We start from the raw sequence: 14,713 nt of genomic DNA on the forward strand, positions 1-14,713 counted from the left end.
AATAAAAGATATAAATAAATAAATAAATAAATACAAACATACAGAGCCTGAATGAGAGTTTCATGCAAAAGAATACTCCGAGTAGCCAAGGAGTGAATGAATGGTTTGACTTGACACAAAATATACTCTACTACATGTACTGAGTACTCTTCTCATTTGCAACTCTAGACGTAAACGTACACATATTATGAATAAATACCTGACTGAGATAGGTACTGGGGTCAATATGATCAGCTAAAACCCTTGAAGGCGGTGCCCCAGCATGGCCGTAGTCCAATGACTGAAACCAGTAAAAGAATAAAAGAATATATATATATATGTATTCATATACATACATATATATATATGTATATATATACATGTGACAAATATTGAAAATTGTTTTTTTTTTACTGGGGGTGCCTTCTGCATAGAAAACATATACTGAAGTGCATGGTACCCTTGCACTTAAGATAGTGAGCTGAAAATAATTACGAATCAACTCGAAACCGTAACCATAATGAGAAGTAAAGTCATTAATGTTAATGAAAGAATTAATAAAAAGCTGAAACTATAAAAAGAACTGAGGACTTCAATTTTTTTTATCTACCAAAAAATTATTCCAAGACATCAAAGTTGGCAGGGGTGAATTTAAAGGGATGACACTTGTCTCGGGTCACACTGAGGCAATGGTAAAAGACACTTACTCACTCAATGTGTCCCACAGCAGACTTGAAGCCGGGACCTCGTTAGTGTGAAGCAAACTTTTTACCCACTTGACCCAAGATTGCAACCATACTTTTTCTACTGTTGCCCCCACCTCCAATTCACCTCAACTATGTTCACCACCACCCCTCCCCACGGGCCATAATTTCCACACCTTGGCTCCCCATTGATTCACACCTCCTCCTGCTGCATCATACACTAAAAACACACATCCCCACTCAAACTAGTCCTTCTTCTCTAAATATGCAACCCTGAAATTCCTTTCCCATAAGTTTTAACCCTTTAGCATTTGAAACAGCGATATAATGGCCCAAACATTTTACCAGTTTTATGTTAAGACTGGACAGATCCAGTCTCTCACACCAACCCTACAATATTCTTCTAAAAACAAATAATCACTTGAAGCTACAAGGTAATGTATGGTTAACTCTTTAGCATTTAAACCAGCCATATCCGGCCACAGTATTCCACTTGTCTTATGTTCACACTGGCCAGATCTGGCCTCTCACACCTACCCTTCAATGTCAATCTAAAAACTAACAGTTGCCTCATTGAAACCTCAGAGCGACAAGATAATGCATGATTAATTCAAAACAATGTGAATAAATAAGCATTACTTTTGACAGAGTAATCTGTAAGCTGAAGGGTTTATAGCAGCCATATTCAGCCCAAATTTTCTACCTGTTTAATTGCTCAAACTGGCCAGATCTGGCTTCTCCCACCTACCCTACAATGTCATTCTAAAAATATAGTCATATCATTGAAATCTCAAAGCTATGAGATAATGCATGATTAATTCAAAACAATGTGAATAAATAAGCATTACTTTTGACAGAGTAATCCGAATGCTAAAGGGTTAATTCAAAGCAATATGAATGAAATAAGGATTACATTTGGAAAGGTAATCTGAATGCTAAAGGGTTAAGAGCTGGTGGGGTTTCTTTCATTCCATCACCGCTGACAAAACTGATACACACACACACACACATTAACTGAGGCACATGCAGTGATGCATAGACAAACACGCATTAACTGATGCACACAGTTGCAAGCAGATACACGCATACACAGGCAGACAGACACACACCGTCCGACTAACACACACACAAGCACTAACTCTAAGACATACAGACTGACTACCAGGCGCACACACACACACACACACACACACCCCACTGAGCACCACAGTAGAGTTGTTCCAAACAGTATTGACTAGAGTTTCACGTATTCACTGTTGTATAACAAATAATGTCTACATAAGGGGAGGGGAGAGACAAATAGAAAGATGAAGAGGGAAAGATATAGACAGATAGATAGATAGATAAATAGATAAAGGGAGAGAGAGTGAGATAGGCAGGCAGACAGACAGAGATAAACACATATAGACAAGTAGAGAAACAGACGGATAGAATCAGATAGAGGAACAGACAAAGAATCAAATAGAATCAGATAGACAGGTGGATAGACAAACAAACAAGTAAAGAGGATAAAAGATAGACCCACAGACAGACGGAGATAGACAAACAGACAAAAGAGAGACACACAGAAAATAGACAAATGAAGAGAAAAGAAACAGGACACACAAACAGAGAGAGACAGACAAATGAATAGGACAAAAGATAGACACACAGACAGACAGAGATAGATAAACCGAGGTAGATAGCCAGTAAGACGGAGCCAAAAGAGAGATGAAAAAGTGCAGTCTTACCCTCTTGATCTTCAGGGCCGCGATCACGCTCGGTCGGTTAGCCATCTGCTGGGCTAGCCTACGGTTCCGCACCGACGCCTGCTGCTGTGCCGCCATCTTGGCACGAATGTTCTGGACCGTCACGGGTGGACGACTCTTCTGTATGTTCGTGAAGCTTCATGTGGGGGGAAAGGAGGGCAGTAAAGTACATTCATCACTTACGAACTGAGGGGACGGAGAGGGCACAGGGCTACGGCAAGGGATCGGGGCAGGGGCCGGAGGGGGCGGGGGGGGGGGGGGTAACAGAAAGAGAGAGAGAAAGGGGGAGCGGAGAGTGAGAGAGAGAAAGAGAGAGGGAGGGGAGAGCCACTATGACACATTGTGGTCGTTAAATGTGGCTTGTGGCACACACAACCATAAAATCACAACATCATATTACATGAGCCCAAAATAATCATAAACTTTGGCCTTTTGTTTATTTTATTTAATATTTTTCATTTTGCCCTTATGTATTTGCATATATATTTCATGTTTATTTTGCCAACATTATTATTAATATTATAATTATTATTATCATTAATCATATTAATCATCATCATGGTTGTGTTTTTCACTTTGTCATTTTTTTTTTTTTTTGTGGTTTTTGCTCGTTTCAATTTGTTTCAAACAAGAAGGAAAAGAAGAAAAAAAAAAATCGTTTCATCTCAACAAAGTGATGTGACGATGATTGTCAGAGAAATGATGATTAAGGAACTAATGAGGAAGAGTAAAAGAACTGATATTGGCAAGGGTTATAATGATGACAAGAGAAATGATGATGATGATGATGATGATGATGATAACAGCAAGAAAGAGATTGAATGGCTTAGAAGTTTTCTCAAAATAAAATAAAATAAAATAAGACATAGCATTAATAATTCTATTATAGGCAAAAAGGCTTCAAATATAAGGGGGAAGGGGTCAGTTGATTACATTGGCCCCAGGATGAAAAACAAAAGCTGACCACGGTGGCATTTGAACTTAAGAACATAGGAGCCAGAGAAATGCTGTTGAGCATTTTTGTCCAGTATGGTAATGATTCCGCCAGCTTGCAACTGTAGATTTACCAGAGATAGATCAGCATTGGTTATGGTAACTTTGTATACTCTGGAGCAACGAAAGACTGTTGTATTGAAGGACCAACAGAGTCTTGGGAACTGCTCAGACCAACAGATTACTAGGTGTGCTATATGCTGCAGGACTGGCAGGGGTTGCTATATGCTAAAGGACCAACTGGGGCTGCTATGTGCTGAAGAACTGATTGGGTTGCTATATGCTGAAGGACCAATTGGGGTTGCTATATGTTGAAGGACCAATTGGGGTTGCTATATGTTGAAGGACCAACTGGGACTGTTATATGCTGAAATACAAACTGGGACTGTTATATGCTGAAATACCGAGGCAGTTATATACTGAAGGACCAACTGGGTTGCTAGATGCTGAAGGGCCAAGTGTTGCTATACATTGGACGATTAGCAGGGAGTCACTAAAAGCCTCACAAATCTATGTATGAATGCAACATAACAACTTGTATAAATTTCACTGAAACGTATCTAGGTTAGGCTGTGATATTGAAACCTATGAGACACTCAGGTCATATCTTAAAATAGTTAGGACAATAAGACAAAGTAAATAGGATGCGACATAGAAAAGACGGGGAAAAGGGGGGGGAGGGGGGGAGAAGAAGAAATGAACAGAAAGAATGAGCGCTGTTGGGGTATGTTAATGTGTGATTAGTGTTTCAGATTTGTGATTGTGTGTGTATACATACACACACACACGCATATATACACACACGCATATATATCACTGAAATAATATATGTTTGTGAAGGGTTCACAGACTTTTTCAACCAGCTGGTCGTGCTACTTCAGGCTGATGAGGAGCAAAGACTCAGAAACATGTCCCTGAATGCAGGCTAGGCTGGGTGGAGGAGCTTGTCTCCCCCTCGCAAACATAAGGACACAGTAATTGTGTCAAGGCCGACAGGAAGCGGTCCAGCTTCCTAGGGCTAAATAGCAGTAGTATATTGGGACTGCACAGTCTGTGACAGACCATGTCTGTCCTTGGCTGGCCTCAAATCTCACCTGCGAACCCATGGAAAACAAACCTCATCCAGCTATTCTGATTATATGTCTGTGCAAACGTTTGAATGTGGTGTGTGCCAGAGGGTTTGCAAATCCAATGGGGGTCTTAAAAGACATGTTAGGATCCACAATGAGCAGAACTTACCTGCTGGTATTGGTAGTGCAAATCAGAGGTGCAATCTGTGTGGGTGTTTTTTCAAAACACTGTCTGGTTTAAAAAGCCACATCAGACGTCATGAAAGGGCTAAGGTGTAGGTGCAGGAGGTGGTCAAACTCTGTTTAAGGAGTAGACAACCACCATATATATATATATATTAGTAGCTGCTTTCTCATATATACAAGCAAAGCCATTCTTAGAAGGAATCATTGAAATGAACTATTGATAATGCCATGTGAGGCCCCTGTATGACTCCTGAGCCCCACCAAAGATTACATAACGCACAGCTGTGCTGGCTGGCAGAAGCAACCAGTGCCATATATATATATATATATATATATATATATATATATATATACACATCTATATATGTACACACACACACACAGTGTATGAGAGAGAGAGAGAGAGATAGAGAGAGAGAGAGAGAGAGAGAGAGAGATAGAAGGAGCAGAAGTGGGTGTGCAAAGGAGAAGTGGATTAAGTAAGGGTACAGAATGGTGAACCCTGATAAGCCCATAAAAAAGCAGAGGCTATTATAAATGAGAGGAAATGGAAGAGAGAGAGGGGGAGAGGTGGGTAGGAGGAAAGAGTGAATGTGGGGATTCAAAGCAAGGATTGCAAAATTGAAAGCACCTGACATGAAACTTGACCCTTTACAGTAAAGGAAGCCAGTGTGGGAGAGTCACGATTGGAGTCCAGCGAAGAAAACAAAAAGAAAACACGGAGGGAGACACGCCAGATCAACACAAAAGTGACCAATCAGCAGAGTGAGAGAGAGAGAGAGTGGGAGGGAGGCAGAGGGTGAGAGACAGAGGGAGGGGGGAGAGACAGAGAGAGCATTGGGAAGATAAACATGGCCTGCTCCTTTGTCTCCCAAGAGGTGGTCAGATGATGATGATGATGAAGGGATACTGTTACTGTTCCACAACTGTGCTGTGCCACTGCAACTATGGCAGACATCAATGAAAGGGACCAGAAGAGAAGAGAAGGGCAACGCAGCACAAGACAGGGTAAGAGTTGTGGGTGGAAACAGCAGCAGAAATATATCATGAGCAAACATTATGAAGGGCAAAAGATACAAAGTGTATGTTGTGTTGAGGCCACTCAGCATGAGAATCTTGCCGTGAGCAAGTTTTTCGATACCTTTTTTTTTTCTTTTAATTTTTTTTATGCCACATGCTGTTTTCATTTAATCATACACATATTAAACATAATATATTACATATATTTGCGCAATATATGTTTATCCATTTTGCAAATTTTATTTATTTTACCACATCATTTTTTTTCATTTGCAAATTATTATTATTATTATTATTATTATGATTTGTTGGCAAAATGTTGTTGCTTGATTAATGCTTTTTTTCCAATGCAATCAAATAAGCACTTAAGATATATACATATATATATATATATATATATATATATATATTTATTTTATATATACACATATATTTTATATATACATATATATTATATTCATATGAAATATAAGAGCAATGTAGATGTATATATATATATATATATACTACCTGAGCTTTTGAAATTCCACGCTGCACACTCCCTTCTATCGAGCGAGAGAGAGGGAGATAGATCGGAGAGTGGGGTGACACCCTGATTTATGCCCAGCTTCAAGCTGTTCTTAGCTGTTCTTTTCAGAGGTGTTACAAATGGGGCGAATGCTGGGATGAGAGTGATGAGTGATAAGGAGAAAGTGATACGGAAGTAGAAACAAACTGGAACAGTGGCAGCAGTGCCCCCCCCCACCAACCTTTTTATTCTTTCTGTGTCACCAAGTACGAAATGGTCCACAGACTGGTGGTTGGGACCTGATGGCTGGAGCTGGGTGGTTGGGGCTTGATGGTTGGGACATGGTAGTGAGACCTGCTGGCCAGAACCTGGTGGCTGGAGCCTGGTGGCTGGAGCCTGGTGGCTGGAGCCTGGTGGCTGGAGCCTGGTGGCTGGAGCCTGGTGGCTGGAGCCTGGTGGTTGGGGCCTGGTAATGGGACCTGCTGGCCAGAGGCTGATGGCTGGAGCCTAGTGATGGGGGCCCGATAGCTGGAACCAGGTGGTTGGGGCCTGATGGTTGGGACCTGGTAGTTGACCTGCTGGCCAGAGCCTAGTGGTGGGAGCCTGATAGCTGGAGCCAGGTGGTTGGGGCTGATGGCTAGGACCTGGTAGTGGGACCTGCTGGCCAGAGCCTGATGGTTGAGGCCTGATGGCCAGAGCCTGGTGTTGGGGGCCTAGTAGCTGGATCTTGGTGATTGGGGCTTGCACTTGCACATTAATTTTACGAGTAGGCTATTCCGTTAATCAAATCAAACTGGAACCCTTGTTGTCATAACCGACAGAATGCTGATCAGTGAAGTAGTTTATATAATGTATGATTTTGGGGTTAAGAAGTTTGCTTTCCAACTGCATGGTTTCAGGGTCGGTCCCATCTTGTGGAACCTTATCAAGTATCTTCTACAATAGTGCCAGGAAGACCAAAGAGTTGTGTGTGGATTTGGTAGATAGAAACTGAAAGAAGCCTGTCATATATGTACATATGTGTATGTGTATCTTTATGTTTGTTTCTCACTACTATTTGACAACTGGTGTTGGTTTGTTTACATCTCCATGACTGAGCAGTTTCGCAAAAGAGATTGACAGAACAAGTACCAGGCTTAAAAACAAACGACTAGTCGGTCTGATTTACTTCAAATACACTCCTTGAAAGTTGTGCCCCAGCATGGCCACAGTCAAATGATTGAAACATGCAACAATAACAGAAAAAAAAAAGAAAAAAAAGATCAAGGCCAGCTTTGATGGTGGGGAAGTGTATCATACTGATGCTCGTTACTTGTTAATTGGTTCAGTAATGACTGGTGTCCACAACAGCAATTTGGGAGAGAAAGAGACAGCCATTCGGGTTGACTGTTGCCTATCTTACTTTAAATATTATTATTTTGTTAGTTTGTTTCAGCAACTGAATTTACCTAAATTCCTAACGAGGAATTGACAAGGCGACAGCTGTAGAGTCACTTTGACTTGCTAGAAATAGAAGCAAGGAAGGGAGGAATGGTGTCAGCTTGCACACACTGCCTGAATAAAAGAATAAAAAACAGAACAGGCACCACTGGTGGCACTTATGATCATGCTGGATCAAGACTGACCTGGGGCTAAACAAGACCACGAAGGACACTTTAGATGACGTACTCTTAGGTACACTATACCTGAATAAACGACAGGCTAGTTACCTCCAGTAGTACTTCGGAACATGCCAGATCAAGGCTGACCTCCTGAGACTAAACAAGAACCAGGAACGACACATTAGATAATGTAGTCTTAGATATACTATGTTTAAAATATATATGACAGGATGGTCACCTCTGGACCACTTTTGATTACGCTGGATCAACAAGAACTAGGAACGACACATTAGATAATGTAGTCTTAGATATACTATGTTTAAAATATATATGACAGGATGGTCACCTCTGGACCACTTTTGATTACGCTGGATCAACAAGACTAGGAATGGCACATTAAATAATGCAGTCAGAGAGACAATCCACTTCAACAGAAGCCAGGATGGTCATGAGCTGGAACATCTTCGATCAAAAGTTTGTTGGATCAGAGCCAACCTAGGGCTAAACCGCAAGAACTAGGAAGGACACAATGGATAGTGTAGTCCTAGATACATTATTTTTAAATAAATGATATGATGGTCACCTCTGGGGCCAAGCAACAAGAACAAGGAAGGATACATTGAATAATGTAGGCTTAGGTAGACTTTGTCTGAATAAAAGAAGGTAACAGCTGAAACCCGTGGATCAGAGCAGACCTGGAGTTCAACAGCAATAACTAAATATTTATGTCCGATTTGGTCTACACACACACAAGCAGTACAGTCGGTCAGCCTGCTAGAAACGGCAGCTAAATCTCTATGATCCATACAATTCTATCTTAGAGGAGTTAGAGACAAGTTGGATACAGGTGAGGGGAAGTGATTAGGGTGTAGGGGTGGCAGGATGTAGAACCATTGGATAAGGCGTGGGACGGAATAGGGACCATAGTAAAGGGGTCGTACCAAAGTCCAAAAGAAGGTAGAGCAGTAGTATGATGAGGGCAGAAATGGCACAGTGCGACAGCAGAAGAACAAGAAGGTAGTAGAAATGGTGATGAGCCAAGAGGGGCAGTGACGCAGCCATTCAGGTTCTGTCATCAAGGCTGCATACATCCCCACTCTCTCTCAAAGTGTATGGCATCTAAGAAAGCAGTGGGCCTACACAAAAAGTGTGTATGACAGAGAGAGAGAGAGACAGACAGAGAGAGAGACAGAGAGAGAGAGACAGAGAGAGAGAGAGACAGACAGAGACAGAGTGTTGTGATGGCAAGGGGTAAGGGAGTTGCAGCAAAACCAGAAATCTTATGTCTGACAATCCCAGCTCTGGATTTGATCCTCAATATTATCATATTTTTCTTTTTCATGCAAGCACAGAACATTATAATATTATTATTAATAATATTACTATTATTATTTTGGTAATATATTTTTCTTGGCTACTGTGGTGCCTCAGAGAGTGCATATAAACATGCATGCAAATATACATATATATATATATATTGGAGCCTGGTGTTGCCATCCGGTTTCACCAGTCCTCAGTCAAATCGTCCAACCCATGCTAGCATGGAAAGCGGACGTTAAACGATGATGATGATGATGATGATGATATATATATATATATATAAGCCATTTAAAATTTAATTTTAATTTGTCAAAATATTTTCGTCGCTTTGAGACCGCAACCTGTTCACTGACAAAATTATATATATATATATATATATATATATATATATATATATATTCATGTATATATATATATATATACATGAATATATATCAGGTATGCCAGCCATTTGTGAACACAACTTTAGTAGACTGTAGTTAAAGGCAAGCCACTGGATTTGGTTGGTTAAAAAGAGATAATGTACAATGGCTAGAAGAATATTGAACAAAACACGATAACCAGTTCGTCTAGGAAGAGGGGCCTCATTTCAGTGAGGAGGGGGGTGCAACAATGCCATAGAGAAGTAGGCCCCAAAACGGCGTGCATTCTCTCCTGATGACCCCATACACTTTGCTAGTATCCGGTATGTAGAGATTTCAACTGGAAGCACTTGCATCTGCAAGTTGTTTGCAAAAGAAAACCTATCTCTCTATCAATCTATATATATATATATATATATATATATAGATGTTTTTCAAGTGGTACTGCCATGAGCACGCACATACATGCCATTGGCAGAAACACTTTCATGTGGCACCAGCACAAGACTTTTGCAGCCCAATCCTCTTCACCAAGAGATGCAACCTTAACGCTTCTACTGTGGCGGACGGGTCTTCTTAAGTACAACAAAGTACGAACCAGGGTAATCCAACGGGCTAGCACACTATAATATATATATATATATATATATATATATATATATATAAAGGTGCACAAGTGGCTGCATGTTAAGAAGCTTGCTTACCAACTACATGGTTCTGGGTTCAGTCTCACTGCATGGCACCTTGGGGAAGTGTCTTCTGCTATAGCCTTGGGCTGACCAAACTCTCTTGTGAGTGGATTTGGTAGACGGAAACTGAAAGAAGCCCATCGTATACATATATGTATATGTTTGTGTGTCTGTGTTTGTCCCGGCATCGCTTGATAACCCCATGACTTAGCGGTTCAGCAAAAGAGGCCGATAGAATAAGTACTAGGCTTAAAAAGAATAAGTTCTGGGATCGATTTGTTCATCTAAATATGTGGTGCTCCAGAATGGCTGCAGTCAAATGACTGAAACAAATAAAAGAATAGATATATATATATATATATATATATATATATATATATATATATATATATATATATGCATGCAAACATTTATATACACCTGTAAAGTCTACACACCACTTTGTAGCATTTTAGGATCAGAGCTGTAGTGTTTACACTTACCACAGTATGTGCATACATTTTATACAATACATGCACACAAATATGCTATATACACACATATACACATAAGCATATATATACATATATATATATATATATATATATATATATATATATATATATATATGTATATGTATGTATGTATATATACGTATGTATATATATGCACATGTATGTATTGTGTGAGTGTATATACATGGACATATATACATATTATGTGGTATATATTTCTTTGCCCTTTTTTGGAATTAAGCTCAGTTGTGGCTACCACTGTGACCGCGGGCTGATGTGAGGCAACACAACAACAGAGGAAGAGAGAAAGAAAGAAAGAACAAAAGAAAAGAGAGGCAACTGTTGTGTGTCACCACCCACGCAGCCACATGCAGCGCTGGCTGGCTGGCTGGTTAGTCGGTTGGTTGGCTGGCTGGCTGGCAAGTTGTGGACAAGTGTCGACAAGGAGGGAGGGAATCAAGTCTTTGAGGACATGCTGATGGCAGAAAAAGAGAGATGATGATGACGACGATGATGGTGATGATAGAGTATGCTGAAATGTAGAGGAATGGTAAGTGGGGAAGTAGAGAAGAGACACAGGGTGGTGAGGAGGCAGGGAATGAAGGTGGAAGGTAGTGTAGCGGAGAAAACCCAAAAGAGCGCATGGCCATGACTCGGAGCGAGACACGGTGGGGGGCGAAAGATCGTGGCTCATCACACCCTGGACGAGAGGAGACAATGAAAGAGTAGGCCAGGGCCCTCGTCTGACATCACAACCTGAGTCAAGGTGCCACACACAGGGCCCCCACTACACTCACCCACACCTTCTCCCCCCCCCCCCTCGACGACCGAGTCCCACAACCAATGCTGCTGGGGCCGCCAGAGCCATCAACCCACATAATAAGTTGTCATGGTAGCACTTTTGATGCATTTTCATAAATTTAACGTTTTTTTTTACTTCAAATATATATATATTTATTTCGCAGACCACTTTGAAAGCATACTTCCTGTATATATATAAAAATATACATAACATATATAAAATACATATATTTGTCATATATATATATATATAATATATACATACATAAAATATATTCATAATATATAAATTATATATAATTTTTATAATATATCAAATATATATATATAATATTTATAATATATATATAATATTTATAAATATATATATATATATATGATCTGCCTGAGCAAAGCCAAGTTGAAATAAAATCAATTTCCAAACGGAAGGCAATGTGTTCTCACCGGTCATTCAGTGACATCCTTGTAGTGCTCTTTAGCACTATCTTGGCAGGGACTTGAGCCATCTTATTGGATATCTGCAAATAGAATAATAAAACACAGAGACATTAATAATAGATTTGGAAGCTTTATGAAATGTATATGTCTCGCAGTAAAGTCACAGATAAATTTGGTTATGATAAAAGAAGCAATATGGAAGTGAAATATCTATATAATAATCTGCTTGTTCGTTTACCGTTTACCCGTTATACTTTAGGTAGAGAAGGAGGAGGTGGAGTGAATGAGAGGAGGAGAGAAAGAGAGAGGGAGAGAAATGAGTAGAGAAGAAAGAGAGGTCAAATGCATCATGTGGTTAGTTGAAAAAAGAGGTGAAGAGAAAAAGACGGTGAGAGAAAAGTGGGAGAGAGAAGAGTTAATGACATGCTGCCAGGTGGGGAGGGAAAAGTGAAAGGAAAGAGAGAAATATTAAAGGCATCAAGAGGGGTATTGCATGGTTAAAAAGTTTGTTGAAGAGAGAAATATAAGGTAATTAGCAGAGGGAAATTTGAAAATTATATGATATAATTATTGTGACTAGAAGTGAAATAACTCAGCAGAATATAAATATAAATCATATTTTCTCTCTTAAATCGCTTCTCTTAATCTTTTTCGTTCTGTGGAATTTTCACAGGTCTCACCCAAATATGGTGGGTGGGGCATTGCTTCCCATTCAAACTGCTCCAGCCTTTGGAGTGTCATCTTTGCTGTATGTGGCTGAGCTTTATCCTGACATGGCCATTTTACTTCTAGTGCCGACCTAAGCTCTTCAGACTGCCAGCAGTAAATCTCTTTTGTTATTGTCTGGTTTGGGTTTAAATGTTCAAAGTGGACCCAAACCTTTCATATCCCACCAAACAGATAACAACATCTTATGTGGGTGAAGACCTTCTTTAGCCTGGGGTGCTGGTATTTCTCCTTTCCCTACCTACTGTCTTCGGTGCTTGACATTTTTATAGAGAACCCATTTCTCGTCACCAGTCACTATTCAGTCAGAAAAAGGGTTCATTCGTGAGACATGACAACAAAGAACACACATTCACTCTGTGTGCGCTTAGACTCAGAAAGTTTGTGGGGAACTCATTGACCCAACTTGCAAACTTTTCTGATGGCACACAGGTGTCAATGAATGGTTGAATTACCAAATCCAAGTTTCTCTGCTAGTTCCTCAACAGTTACAATGGGATTTTGTTTCACCAGGGTTTGCAGGATATCCTCATCGAGCTCTACAGATCTTCCATGACAAGGCTCATCATCTAGGCTGTAGCTTCCGGCTTGGAATTTCTGGAAACCACCGTTGATACTGGCTTATGCTTATTGTCCAATCCCCATTTACTGCATTAATATCCCTCACACTTTCCATTGTGTTGTTGCCTTTACTGAACTCATAAAGCAAAATATGCCGAATATGCTCCATTGTCACTTCCACTACAGCTTTGAAGACATAACTGTTAAAATCAAAGTACACTCTTCAACACTTGCACTTAGAATAAGGACAAGGTAAAATTACTGCCTGGTTTTATAGGAAGTTGATGCAGGTAGTTTATCCTGTACCCCTCCAACTTTTAGCTCACACAATGTATGAAAGGCAAAAATAGACCCTGGAGGAATTTGAACTCAGAACATAAAGATGGACAAAATGCTGCTAAGCATTTTGCCTGACATGCTAACATTTCTGCCAGCTCACCACCTTAACCATCATCATCATCATCGTTTAACGTCCGCTTTCCATGCTAGCATGGGTTGGATGATTTGACTGAGGACTGGTGCAACCGGATGGCTACACCAGGCTCCCTAACCAATGCTTAAATATTGTTCTCAAATTTTGGCACATGGCCAGTGAGTTTGGGGTGGGGCTAAGAGATTACACTGACCTCAATGCTCAACTGACACTTATTTTATTAATCTCAAAAGGATGAAAGGCAAAGTTGACCTTGACAGAATTTGAACTGGCTCCTGTGCAGGTGGCACGTAAAATACACCATTTCAAGCATGGCTGTTGCCAGTACCTCCTGACTGGCCCTCGTGACAGTGGCACGTAAAAAGCACCCACTACACTCTCGGAGTGGTTGACGTTAGAAAGGGAATCCAGCTGTAGAAACTCTGCCAAATCAGATTGGAGCCTGGTGCAGCCATCTGGTTCACCAGTCCTCAGTCAAATCGTCCAACCCATGCTAGCATGGAAAGCGGACGTTAAACGATGATGATGATGATGAGAATAGGGATCTTGCTGAAGTGAAAAATACATGGGTTTCCCCAGCATGAAAAAGAAAGAGAAAGATGGTGAAGGCATATCCACAAGGTACAAGGTGAATAGAAGTGAGATTTCAAAAAATTGAAATTAAATTAAAACAAAAAAGAAATCTGTCATGTCTAAAGATAAGAAAAGGTTCCCCACTGATAAAATATTAGTTATGAATTAACATCTTGGATGTGGCATAAGAAAAAAAAGAGACAAAAAAGGAAAAAAGAAAGAAAAGAAACCATTGCAGTAAACTTCATTAAATGCAAAACAGATTTTGGCATAGAAATCGAATTTTACAGACCGAAATTTACAGCCAAGAAAAGGTAGGTTAACTTATACACCAAGATGACATCGGAGAACCAAAACTTCCACATGAAATGCAGCAGGATTTGGGAAGATAGTGACAAGGCTTGAATGTTTACACTAAATAAATAACATTGACTTGCATACAAGAAAGTGTGATATAAGTGTATGTATTTTGTAGGGTGTGTGTAATATATATATATACATATATAT

The 14,713-nt window shown here is 40.1% G+C and overlaps 1 protein-coding gene across 5 annotated transcripts in view; it reads right to left on the reverse strand.

Moving 5' to 3' along the window:
- LOC106870582 (uncharacterized) overlaps positions 1 to 14,713 on the reverse strand; it is a 68,186-nt gene that overhangs the window by 27,781 nt on the left and 25,692 nt on the right. For 4 of the 5 annotated variants that reach the window (XM_089344230.1, XM_089344233.1, XM_089344231.1 and 1 more), the window contains exons 2-4: positions 11,920 to 11,993; positions 2,414 to 2,567; positions 200 to 280 (exon numbers count right to left, since the gene is read on the reverse strand). In XM_089344230.1, the coding sequence (XP_089200356.1) occupies positions 200 to 280; positions 2,414 to 2,567; positions 11,920 to 11,993 (309 nt within the window). The remainder of the gene's footprint in view (positions 1 to 199; positions 281 to 2,413; positions 2,568 to 11,919; positions 11,994 to 14,713) is intronic. The other variant, XM_089344232.1, reaches the window with a different exon arrangement.

This window comes from Octopus bimaculoides, chromosome 28 (assembly GCF_046866305.1).
Source record: "Octopus bimaculoides isolate indiv1 chromosome 28, ASM4686630v1, whole genome shotgun sequence".
NCBI lineage: Eukaryota > Metazoa > Mollusca > Cephalopoda > Octopoda > Octopodidae > Octopus > Octopus bimaculoides.